This window comes from Coregonus clupeaformis, chromosome 2 (assembly GCF_020615455.1).
Source record: "Coregonus clupeaformis isolate EN_2021a chromosome 2, ASM2061545v1, whole genome shotgun sequence".
Classification (NCBI taxonomy): domain Eukaryota; kingdom Metazoa; phylum Chordata; class Actinopteri; order Salmoniformes; family Salmonidae; genus Coregonus; species Coregonus clupeaformis.
The window spans coordinates 4408235-4421252 of NC_059193.1; the positions used below are offsets into that span (position 1 = coordinate 4408235).

The following is a 13018-nucleotide window of genomic DNA, read 5'->3' on the forward strand; positions in this document are numbered from 1 at the left end:
AACGGTAGTGTATATATTTTTTTACTCCATATACAAACTTATACATCTGCCCAGACCCGCATGCTCACACCCCCATCCCTAGTGCCTGCATTATTATTTGCCACTTGGCCTTAAATTTTATCAATTTGTTTTTCTCGGTCGCCTATGCTATTTCAATATTTCAATAATAAATCATTAAAGTTTTCCATTGTGAAAATGATGGCGGATTTATTGATTTCCACGTTTTTAGTATACGTTTTTTCAAGATGAGCGATGAGAAGAGAATCTTCCAGCCCATTGGGTATCTCACTACACCCCCATATGCCATGTCTTGAATGCAGACAGATGGATTAAAAGTAAGTTTACATTGTAATACTTCTGACAGCCAACTTTCTAGCTCCGTCCACAACTTTCTGACTTCATAGCGTTCCCAGAAAGCATGGAATATTGAGTCATTCTTAGTGAGTTTTCCATGGATAGGATTCCCCACTCTGCTTCATCCAGGCGCCCCGTGTTGAGGGCTATCTTGTTGTTGATGGCAGACAGACAGGGTGTTTTCCAGGGTTGTCACTTTGCCCCCTATCTCACTGAGCTGAGAGTTAATGCCATCTAGTTTGTTGTGGAGTTCTGTATGGTGGGATCTCAGCTCGGAAATAATTTATTTGACAGAGGACGTGGTTGGCAGTTGTTGGGCCTCGGGAGGTGGCGGGTCCTCCTGCTCCTGGCTAAAGGCGCTAGCATTTTCTGCTGCTATTGCTCGAGTCCTGGTAAAAATGTCACATTTAATGTCGCCTTTTGTAGCTGCCATGGCTTTTTTGACAAAAGATAGTGGGTTTTAATTTGAAAGTGGAGAATAGATTAATATTTGAAAATAACTTGTGTGGAACTCTCAGTTTATGCAGCTCGTTCAAGGGTCATGCGATTCCCCCCTTATTTCTAACCAGATGTAAAATGTTCCTGTTTTGATTAATTTAATAGAGTAAGTTAGGTCTGCTCTATAGCAAATTAACATACCCCCTGAGTCTCTTCCTTGTTTCACACCTGGTAGTTTGGTGGATGGGACTAACAGCTCTCTGTAACCTAGAGGGCAACCAGTGGGTCCGTCTCCTCTATAGCATGTTTCTTGTAGGATGACAATGTCTGTATTTCCGATTTCTTTGGTGAAGTCTGGGTTCCTGCTCTTTAGGCCAAAGGCCTTGTATTATCCAGCATGAGATAGTAAAAGCTTTGCGTTCCATAGTGTCCAGTGTTGCTATTTCTGTGGTTTAGGTTCGGACGATTAGGTGCGAGCAGAACATGCTGAGCATCTGATACATGCCTCTTAAATCAAATCACATTTTATTGGTCACATGCACGAGCCCATTCCCAACAGTGGTGTCTGCTGGGTCCTGTGTTGTCTGTCCCACTCTGGTGTTGAGGCTGTGGTCCGGGTCTGAGGTGGGCTGTTCTACAGGCTTCTTTGGGGGAGTGGCCTGCTCTCTGTCACACCTCAGATTTCTCACCTCTCCCTCACTCTCTCACTCTCTCTTTCTCTCTCTCTCGCTCAATTCAATTCAATTCAATTTAAGGGCTTTATTGGCATGGGACACATATGTTAACATTGCCAAAGCAAGTGAAGTAGATAATAAACAAAAGTGAAATAAACAATAAAAATGAACAGTAAACATTACACTAACAAAAGTTCCAAAAGAATAAAGACATTTCAAATGTCATATTATGTGCAAATAGTTAAGGTACAAAAGGGAAGATAAATAAATGGATAAATAAATTGTATTTACAATGGTGTTTGTTCTTCACTGGTTGCCCTTTTCTTGTGGCTACAGATCACACATCTTGCTGCTGTGATGGCACACTTTGGTATTTCACCCAATAGGGAGTTTATCAAAATTGGGTTTGTTTTCAAATTCTTTGTAGGTCTGTGTAATCTGAGGGAAATAATTATCTCTCCTTTCTCCTCCTGGAGTACCAGAGATAGCAGGCAGCAGCGTATGATGTTGCTTTCCCTTCAGCTTGGGGAGGAGAAGTCTTGTAGCTCTGCTAAAGACGATCATTTGAGAACCTCTGAAACAAGGTTCCCCTTTGCAAAACACAGGGGCACACAGATGCTGCAATCAGAACTAATGAGTGGAAATGTTGGAAACCGTCCCTGATGGTGAAAATGTTGACAACAACAACAAAGATGGTGGTGGTTGACTTGCTGTGATGATGGGTATGATAATAAAGATTCCGACCTATTAGGTTTTAGGAAAGAACCGGATGATGATAGTGGTGGTAACGACAATGATGAAGATGAAGTCCAAAAGCTTTAGCAAAAAACCTAAGGTGATTGTAACGAGAATGATGAAGAGTCTGACGAAGAGGCTGTTTAAGACAGTCCTATTATACACCCAATACCTCAATTTGGTCACATTTTCTACTCTATGTTGCCCAAAAAAGTACAAAAAACATAAAGAAGCCAACCCATCTGATAAATCAGATACAATTACACTGCACAACGTGATAAAAGGATATCAATGATCTATTTATGTCGTAGAAAAAGAGAGCTGCTTGAAACCTATTGAAGCCTATGGGAATTTCAAGGCAATGATTGATCAAAAAATGAAAGTTTATCAACACAGTTCCTTAACTCTGAAAATGAGTCACATCTGGTTAGAGAAACTGCCAGAGTAGCAGGTTTTTGCCCAGGAACAGAATGGCTATTGTGTTTCAGAAACCATTGTCTTTCTACAGAGTTGAAGCAGAAAAAAGCATACACAGTAGAGGACATGGGCTCTTTATCCTCATGAAAGGCTAAAGGATGAGACTGACCTTTCTAGCATCAGCTGGGCTTTGGGAACAGAACACACAAGGGCAACTCTTTCTGGCTTTTCCCCTTCCGCTCTGGGGTATGTTTTACAAGCCAAAGACAGAAGTCCAAAGCACTATTACTTTTCACATAGACTCAGACACACAACTATCCCCTCCTTTTGATAACACACACACACACACACACACACACACACACACACACACACACACACACACACACACACACACACACACCACATAACACTGTTATCTGTACATGGCATCAGAGTAGGTCTGCAGGCTATGGAAGCAAAAAGAGAACATATCACTCTAGATTACATCAACACAAGGGCTTGATTCAATCAATACCATCAGAATCACTTACACACACACAGGTCTATGAACAGTACACAACCAAGACTCCGTGACCTGCGGTCAGGGAGAGGGAAAACATGAACCCACACTGAAATAAACGATGATAATCCATTTACATTTTCATAACATTCTATTATCAACGTTCAATAATTTTTTTCATATCAACTCCAAATATTTTTTGAATATATGGCTTTGTTTTGTTTACTAGAGAGTGCATGAACCGTCTCACCTCCTGTAAACGTTAAAATCTCTGTTGTTCACACTACATACCTAAAGGCCTTTTGTGTGATGTTTCAATGGGTGCATGGCTGAACAAGGGTCTGTGTACAGAAAACATAGAATGGGGCAGGCATATGGGGTGGAGGTTTCATATTTGTATAGGTAAACTAGCACTTGCGGGGAAAAGACTAGCCTATGGTTTGAGAGACAATGGGAATGGTCAGTGACGTTTAAAAACGTAACATCTAGTCACTTCGACACATCAGAGCACTCTTGTCAGTAGAAGAGTATAAAAGGCCCTATGACTCTGTTGAAGGCTACGGTGCCGACATCAAGCCCTCCAACCATGGGAAAGGTATGAGCTAACACACGTTTAGGTTACTTGTTTGATGACTGCTGATATAATTAGGGAGAGCACCAAATGCTGTTAGGCGTATAGTGAAGCTATTTTGCAAGTAAGCTACGCATACAGTTTATGAAGCTATGTCAAATATTTCAGTTGTGAAACTAATACCAGTACATAAAAGGACTTGATACGAGGGACTTTTTTCCACTTGTTTTCCAAAAATTGTATTACTTGGATTATATAAAAAATCCCATCTATACTGGATAGGATAAACCAGGAACCCAAAGAAAAGGTCAATTAAAGATGCACTCTGGGAGCACAACAAATGTGCAACATATTGTACAAATTGGATTTGTAACATATCACAGGAATTGCAAAATGATATCATACAAAGCAATTTATAACATATTACAACTGTAAGTGCTGTTATTGTGAAGTGGAAACGTCTAGGGCCAACAATGGCTCAGCCGCGAAGTGGTAGGCCACACAAGCTCACAGAACGGGACCGCGAGTGCTGAAGTGTCCTCAGTTAACGTTCGCTACCGAGTGCAGTCTGACCTCGGTAGTGAGCGTTGCAGAACTGTTTGTCCACAAACAAGCCTAAGATCACCATGCCCAATGCCAAGCGTCGGCTGGAGTGGTATAAAGCTCACCGCCATTAGACTCTGGAGCAGTGGAAACGCATTCTCCGGAGTGATGAATCACGCTTCACCATCTGGCAGTCCAACGGACAAATCTGGGTTTGGCGGATGCCAGGAGAACGCTACCTGCCCGAATACATAGTGCCAACTGTAAAGTTTGGTGGAGGAGGAATAATAGTCTGGGGCTGTTTTTCATGGTTCGGGCTAGGCCCCTTAGGTCCAGTGAAGGGAAATATTAACGCTACAGCTTACAACAGTTTCAGCATGACAATGACCCAGTGCATAAAGCGAGGTCCATAAAAAAATGGTTTTTCGAGATCGGTGTGGAAGAACTTGACTGACCTGCACAGAGCCCTGACCTCAACCCCATCAAACACCATTGGGATGAATTGGAAAGCCGACTGCGAGCCAGGCCGAATCGCCCAGCATCAGTGCTCGACCTCACTAATGCTCTTGTGGCTGAATGGAAGCAAGTCCCCGCAGCAATGTTCCAACATGTAGTGGAAAGCCTTCCCAGAACAGTGGAGGCTGTTATAGCAGCAAAGGGAGGACCAACTCCATATTAATGCCCATGATTTCGGAATGAGATGTTCTACGAGCAGGTGTCCACATACTTTTGGTCTTGTAGTGTATCTCAATATAGTGAGAGATATCTATGGTGTGCAGCAACCCTTTACAGACCAGATAAACATACATAGCATAGGCACAATGCTTCTTAAGCTTGTCACATTTTCAAATACAACTATATTCGTCACGTACGTAGTTTACAGCATGTATAAAAGGTGCAGTGAAATGTGTCCGCTATTGGCCAATCAACACCACATCCATGAGTACTTCTTTCAGTCAAAAATCATTCGCCTTTTACTATCATCATTCTTGACTCAGTCTAAATAACACTATATATAAACTATTTTATACATTTCTGTTCTTCGTAGATTATCTTTTACGAAGGCCACAACTTCCAGGGCCGTCACTATGAGTGCAACAGCGACTGTGCCGACACCTTCGGGCACTTCAACTACTGTAACTCTATTAGGGTGACCGGCGGTCACTGGGTGGCCTACGAGAAGCCCAACTTCAACGGCTACCAGTACATCCTGAACCAGGGCGAATACCCAGACTACCACCGCTGGATGGGCTTTAACAACTGCATCCGTTCCTGCCAGATGTTCCCCCCCGTAAGTCAATCAAATTGATAGGGTTAACCCTGCCACACATCAAACTGTGCTTTAGAAATCAGCATCAATCACCAGCCTTTTGATGTCATTTATAGATAAGGAGAGGAGTCAAAGCATGAAATCTCTGTGGCAAGGTCCACAAGGAGATCCAGTCATGTTATAAAGGAATAGGCTGCACACCCCCAAAGACTTCTTCATTTTCATTCTATTCATCATCGCTCAGTGTTTTTGGCAGTTAAGAAAAAATATATTATGCTTTGAACAGTTGCTCCTCATTTGACTGAACATCTCTTTCTAAAGGAAGCAAGTCTCTGGTATTATTCGATGTGTAGAAATGTATGTTTACCTCTACTGTGAACCTCTGTGATCATTTGACCCCTAATCACTTCATGTCCTCCCTATCCTCTCCTTTCTGTCTCTTCCGCCAACAGTACAGAGGATCCTACAGGATGAGGATCTACAACAGGCCCGAGATGTCTGGTCACATGATGGAGTTCATGGACGACTGCCCCAACGTGTACGAGCGTTTCCGCCACCATGACATCTTCTCCTCCAATGTCATGGAAGGCTACTGGGTGTTCTATGAGCACCCCAACTACAGGGGTCGTCAGTACTTCCTCCGCCCCGGCGAGTACAGGGCCTGCAGCGACTGGGGCTGCCACAACCCCATGGTGGGCTCCTTCAGGAGAATGAGGAGTGGCCTGTAAGCTTCTCACCTCTGGACTGTAACAAAGTGATTAAACGTGCTGGTTTTTAAACATGGCTTCCCTGTGTGATTTTCTTTCCATCTCAAATCATTGGCAAACCAATAGCAAAGTTAGCTTGTGTGTAAATAATTAAGTTTCAGCAATTGGTAAGTGTTGGATAAAGTGTATGGCTATTAGACTGGGAAATTAGATGCCCTACAAGTTGACTGCACCCTCATTAAAGGTTTATTTGCACAAATCAGTTGTGAACAAGCATGTCAAAAGCGCAGCCAAATCACCATACAAAATATACCGTTAAGTATATTATTGATTAACTAACTGATTGACTGAACTAACTGCAAATCAGAAACTCATTGCAACCAGTTAAATCTATTCAAATATGTTTAGGAGGCCCTAGTCATTCTCTCCCTTCGGCTGTCTATACATTGCTGGCCTCCATGCCAATAAAGGCAGATGTTGCAACTCTTATTGTGGGACTTCGGAAAGTGCAGTTACAGTATTTTCCATAGAGAGAGAGAGTGCTTTTGACAGAGACAAAGAGCTACTGCTGTGGTGCTGACGCGACAAAGCTTTGTGTCACATTTACAAAACCCTGATCCCTGCAGGGTCTATAAAAAGGTCCAGTAACGCTCACTACCCGGTCCGGTCTGAACTAAACACAGTCACAATGGGAAAGGTAAGCATGATCACACTATGCGTTTCACAGGGAAATACAGGAATGAGGCTCATTTAACTATTTTCTATGATAAACATGTCAACAGAATACGTTTCATATTTGGATTTGCTGGATAGTATTATAAATAACAAATTAGCTTGCAATTCATGCAGACATTAATGGCCATTAATGATAATGGATGGGGACTTTAGGAGATATTGAATAGAATGTGTCAAAGGCTCAAAGATCATGTGCAAGTATGAGTAGACTGGACAAAGGAGGGCTGCACAAATGCCTCAAAGGCAGCAGATGTCAAATGGCACCCTATCCCCCACATAATAAATGTTTAGCCAGGACAAAAGACATAAGAATATCATTATCAATCATTATTATTATTAATATTATTATTATTAATAGCCAACTATATGGGCAAAAGAGTGTTTGTCTGCTGCTGTAGGTTACTTAGTTGAATCATAACGTTACTGCTGTGAGAGTTGGCACACCTGATTTCTGCTAATTGCGCACTGCGGCCTAGCTCTCGAAAACCCTTCTTCTCCGTCTGTAGGGTTTTCAGCAGTTACATTCGCCCACTGTTGGCTCCATGTGAATTACAATTCCGACGCTGTGTTTTAACATTTAGAAACTTCAATAATCATCGCTTTCAAACCTCTTTTCGAAACATATGCTGCTATGCCCCTTATCTTTCATATCAGCGAGAAAGAATCTTTCAAATAAAAAAAGATACACTTACTGTAGCAGTTTTGCACAGATCCACAAGCTGTGTGTGCCTCCAGTTGACAAACTAACCTCCTCCAAAGTTACACTTATGGGAAACACTATTTTTTCGATGCCAAAGTTACTTTTTTGTAACAGGTTAGGAGAACTTACGCAGCAGTTTAGGAGTATTAACGTAGCAGGTTAGGAGACTGAGGTTAAGGTTAGGAAAATGACTTTGTATTGAAGTGGCGTGAGAAGAATGTGTCCCTTATGCTTACACACGTGTCTGGAGCACGCTAGATAGCTAATTAGCACAGACTGCTGCCTATGTCTTCCGTCTGTCTTCCGTAAACAAGCGTGATAAGATGGAGATATGGCTGTGTGGGAACACTAACCCTAACCCTTTAAAGGTGTGTAGTAATTTAACCTTTTTTTTTCATTATTTCTCTCAGATATGAAAGATACATTCCTAGTGTTTCCAAAACCGTACCGCAAATGATGCATTTTAACATTCAGAATGAGGGTTGGGGATCTTAACAAAACTCCCCCGACCAGAAGATACTATCGTCAATAGGCCCTAAAGTAAAAGTGTCTATAAATGGGTTAACTGCGGCCAGACAATAAATTGATATTTTGCAACACATTATGTAGATTATTCTTGTATTTAAAAACAAACACTTTTGTTATGATACAATTTTGTAAATTAACAGATTAATTTAATTCACATGTAGGACTATATGGACTTCAATAAATGCTAGGTGCCTACTTGTGTAGGTAGGTAGGGTATCTTTTTGAATTTTACAAACGTTTTTCACTTGTTCAGTCTTGCAGTTCAACTTAAAAGAAAACTCCACTCAAATACGATATTTTGGTATTTGTTTCATTAGTCCATTGTTGACATACAGTTGAAGTTGGAAGTTTACATGCACCTTAGCCAAACACATTTAAACTCAGTTTTTCACAATTCCTGACATTTAATCCTAGTAAAAATTCCCTGTCTTAGGTCAGTTAGGATCACCACTTTATTTTAAGAATGTGCAATGTCAGAATAATAGTAGAGAGAATTATTTATTTCAGCTTTTATTTCTTTCATCACATTCCCAGTGGGTCAGAAGTTTACATACACTCAATTAGTATTTGGTAGCATTGCCTTTAAATTGTTTAACCTGGGTAAAACGTTTCGGGTAGCCTTCCACAATAAGTTGGGTGAATTTTGGCCCACTCCTCCTGACAGAGCTGGTGTAACTTATTCAGGTTTGTAGGCCTCCTTACTCGCACACGCTTTTTCAGTTCTGCCCACACATTTTCTATAGGATTGAGGTCAGGGCTTTGTGATGGCCACTCCAATACCTTGACTTTGTTGTCCTTTAGCCATTTTGCCACAACTTTGGAAGTATAATTGGGGTCATTGTCCATTTGGAAGACCCATTTGCGACCATGCTTTAACTTCCTGACTGATGTCTTGAGATGTTGCTTCAATATATCCACATAATTTTCCTTCCTCATGATGCCATCTATTTTGTGAAGTGCACCAGTCCCTCCTGCTGCCACCCCCGTGCTTCACAGTTGGGATGGTGTTCTTCGGCTTGCAAGATACCCCCTTTTTCCTCCAAACATAACGATGGTCATTATGGGCAAACAGTTCTATTTTTGTTTCATCAGACCAGAGGAAATTTCTCCAGAAAGTACGATCTTTGTCCCCATGTGCAGTTGCAAACCGTAGTCTGGCTTTTGTATGGCGGTTTTGGAGCAGTGGCTTCTTCCTTGCTGAGCGGCCTTTCAGGTTATGTCGATATAGGACTTGTTTTACTGTGGATATAGATACTTTTGTACCTGTTTCCTCCAGCATCTTCACAAGGTCCTTTGCTGTTGTTCTGGGATTGATTTGCACTTTTCGCACCAAAGTACGTTATTCTCTAGGAGACCTGAGCGGTATGATGGCTGCGTGGTCCCATGGTGTTTATACTTGCGTACTATTGTTTGTACAGATGGATGTGGTACCTTCAGGCGTTTGGAAATTGCTCCCAAGGATGAACCAGACTTGTAGAGGTCAACAATTTTTTTTCGGAGGTCTTGGCTGATTTCTTTTGATTTTCCCATGACATCAAGCAAAGAGGCACTGAGTTTGAAGGTAGGCCTTGAAATACATCCACAGGTACACCTCCAATTGACTCAAATGATGTCAATTAGCCTATCAGAAGCTTCTAAAGCCATGACATCATTTCCTGGAATTTTCCAAGCTGTTTAAAGGCACACTCAACTTAGTGTATGTAAACTTCTGACTTCAGCTTTTTTCAGGTCTCTCCAGAGATGTTCAATTGGGTTCGTCCGGGCTCTGGCTGGGCCACTCAAGGACATTCAGAGACTTGTCCCGAAGCCACTCCTGCATTGTCTTGGCTGTGCTTAGGGTCGTTGTCCTGTTGGAAGGTGAACCTTTACCCCAGTCTGAGGTCCTGAGCGCTCTGGAGCAGGTTTTCATCAAAGATCACTCTGTACTTTGCTCTGTTCATCTTTCCTTCGATCCTGACTATTCTCCCAGTCCCTGTCGCTGAAAAACATCCCCACAGCATGATGCTGCCACCACCATGCTTCACCGTAGGAATGGTGCCAGGTTTCCTCCAGACGTGACACTTGGCATTCAGGCCAAAGAGTTCAATCTTGTTACTCATGGTCTGCGAGTCCTTTAGGTGCCTTTTGGCAAACTCCAAGCAGGCTGTCATGTGCTTTTTACTGAAGAGTGGCTTCCGTCTGGCCACTTTACCATAAAGGCCTGATTGGTGGAGTGCTGTAGAGATGGTTGTCCTTCTGAAAGGTTCTCCCATCTCCACAGTGGAACTCTAGAGCTCTGTCAGAGTGACCATCGGGTTCTTGTTCACCTCCCTGACCAAGGCCCTTCTCCCCCGATTACTCAGTTTGGCCGGGCGGCCAGCTCTAGGTAGAGTCTTGGTGGTTCCAAACTTCTTCCGTTTAAGAATGATGGAGGCCACTGTGTCCTTGAGGACCTTCAATGCTGCAGACATTTTTTGGTACCCTTCCCCAGATCTGTGCCTCGACACAATCCTGTCTCGGAGCTCTACGGACAGTTCCTTCGACCTCATGGCTTGGTTTTTGCTCTGACATGCACTGTCAACTGTGGGACCTTATATAGACAGGTGTGTGCCTTTCCAAATCATGTCCAGTCAATTAAATTTACCACAGGTGGACTCCAATCAAGTAGTAGAAACATCTCAAGGATGATCAATGGAAACAGGATGCACCTGAGCTCAATTTCGAGTCTCATAGCAAAGGGCCTGAATACTTATGTAAATAAAGCATTTCTGTTTTTAATGTTTAATACATTTGCAAAAATTTGTTTTCGCTTTGTATTGTGTCTAGATTTATGAGATGTTTTTTTTTTTTTCATCCATTTTAGAATAAGGCTGTATGTGGAATGTGGAAAAAGTCAAGGGGTCTGAATACTTTCCTAATGCACTGTATATAATGAAACCAGAAGATGGAAGTCATTTGCTCCTCCTGTCAACGTTGTTTTGCTTGCTTTCTTTTGACATTTAAAAATTATTTTACTAAATTGCTGGCATTCTTTCTAGCCTTTCAAAACATTGAACATCAAATGGGTCACGTGGTGATGAGCAGCATCACCTGTGACAAGGGAAGTGCGTGCAACAATGAAGTATCACCTGTGGGCAGGGCTTGGGGCCTCAAGGATGTGTGGTTTTTGGGATGTGAAAAAGAGAAGTGGATCATTTATTATTGGTCCAATAACACTATTTTCTTAGTCACATGTACTAAAAATATATATTATGATGATAGGCTTGATCTATTTCAATAACACATCATAAATGGTGCATATTGGATTGCAGTTAATGATAAAAATCATTTATATGAAAATGTAATTGTTTTTATTCTGTGCTATGTTATAAGAAACAAAATTAGAAGAGCCAAAACATTTCCTCAATATGTGTGTTATCATGTGTGTATAATTTTGATTTGAAGTTTCCATCTCTCTTTTGTAGATAATCTTCTACGAGGACAGGAATTTCCAGGGCCGCCACTATGAGTGCAGCAGCGACTGTGCTGAGATGCACAACCACTTCAGCCGCTGTAACTCCATAAAGGTGGAAAGTGGTTGTTGGGTGGCCTACGAGAAGCCCAACTACGCTGGCTACCAGTACATGCTGAACAAGGGCGAGTACCCCGACTACCAGCGCTGGGCTGGCTTCAACGACTGCATCCGCTCCTGCCGTATGGTGCCCCCTGTGAGTGTACCACATCGGGTGTCCTCAGTTCCACATAGTTTTCAGTCCCTTGAGTTGAGGGCCGCACTGTCTACTGTTTTTTTTCTACCTTAGCATTTATTGTCATTGTTTGGCTAGAGATGCTATGACAAATAGATTCACAAATTCCACCCTATTTTGAACACCTTTTTTTAACACGGTCAATTTCTTCTTCACAAACTTCATGGTTGAAGATATGTTTTATTCTCATTTTGGAACATTACCATCAATATATTGTTTTTCAAGTCAACAGTATAATTTACTATACCATTCTCCATTTCGGCTGTCTTCTTCTTTCCCAGTATCGTGGAAACTACAGGATGAAGATCTACGAGCGCTCTGACTTCAAGGGTCAGAACATGGAGGTGATGGAGGACTGCCCCGACCTTCATGAGCGCTTCCACAGCCGTGACATCTCCTCCGCCAACGTCATGGAGGGTTACTGGATCCTCCACGAGCACCCCCAGTACAGGGGTCGTCAGTACTTCCTTCGCCCTGGCGAGTACAGGAGGCACAGTGAGTGGGGAAGCTCCAGCCCCACCATCGGCTCTCTGAGACGGGTCACCGAGACCCCCTGAAGGTCAACTGAGACCCCCTCTTCCTCCCCTAATGCAACCCTATTATAAATCCTGTACTGTACCCCTACCCTTTTATTGCTAGCACTGTTTGAGTGTTGTGTATCTACTGTGGACTTCTGACCCTGAAATCACATTCATGTGATTGGGGGTTTTGGTCCAGTTGGTGTTGGGTCTTTGCTGCTCAGCTTAGACTGGGAAAGTAGACCTTGGGGCTCAGGCGATGCTCGTATGGTAACAGTGATGGTCTCTCTAGCTTGTTGTTACAGAGCAGAATGATGTGCTTTGCCAGTCCTCAACCTCCTGTCCTATTAGAACCAAAATAAATGAAAACTTGATGAAAGTCAACCAAAGGGCCTTTTGTTTTTATTAACTACTGTCATTATCAAAAGAGGTTACAGGAACACACTTTATTGCATACTTTTATTAATGGTGATTCTTTGGAGTTTCAAACAATAGTCATGGAGTTGGATAGCAACAGAGGGAAAGACACCAAGGTCCAACTCCACCAGTTTCTGCAGACTGATATGAGATCATCATTCCCCCCTCCCCCCACCCCTACACA

The 13018-nt window shown here is 42.4% G+C and overlaps 2 protein-coding genes across 2 annotated transcripts; both read left to right on the top strand.

Moving 5' to 3' along the window:
- The first annotated feature begins 3632 nt into the window (after positions 1-3632).
- LOC121536108 (gamma-crystallin M2-like) lies at positions 3633-6283 on the top strand. The gene is made up of 3 exons (XM_041843407.2): positions 3633-3715; positions 5283-5525; positions 5957-6283. The coding sequence occupies exons 1-3, from the start codon at positions 3662-3664 to the stop codon at positions 6230-6232; spliced, it is 573 nt and encodes a 190-aa protein (XP_041699341.2). The 5' UTR covers positions 3633-3661; the 3' UTR covers positions 6233-6283.
- Positions 6284-6829: 546 nt separating this feature from the next.
- LOC121536098 (gamma-crystallin M2-like) lies at positions 6830-12801 on the top strand. Its single transcript, XM_041843401.2, has 3 exons — positions 6830-6908; positions 11618-11860; positions 12181-12801. Exons 1-3 carry the CDS (start codon positions 6900-6902, stop codon positions 12454-12456), a joined length of 528 nt encoding a protein of 175 aa, XP_041699335.1. The 5' UTR covers positions 6830-6899; the 3' UTR covers positions 12457-12801.
- Positions 12802-13018: the final 217 nt, after the last annotated feature.

Bases quoted from the DNA above. Each gene is read 5' to 3' on its own strand.
- LOC121536108 (XM_041843407.2), top strand. From the start codon at position 3,662: ATGACTCTGTTGAAGGCTACGGTGCCGACATCAAGCCCTCCAACCATG. The intron at 3,716-5,282 runs GTATGAGCTAAC...TGTTCTTCGTAG, and splicing joins GCCCTCCAACCATGGGAAAG to ATTATCTTTTACGAAGGCCA. The intron at 5,526-5,956 runs GTAAGTCAATCA...TTCCGCCAACAG, and splicing joins CCTGCCAGATGTTCCCCCCC to TACAGAGGATCCTACAGGAT.
- LOC121536098 (XM_041843401.2), top strand. The intron at 11,861-12,180 runs GTGAGTGTACCA...CTTCTTTCCCAG, and splicing joins CCTGCCGTATGGTGCCCCCT to TATCGTGGAAACTACAGGAT.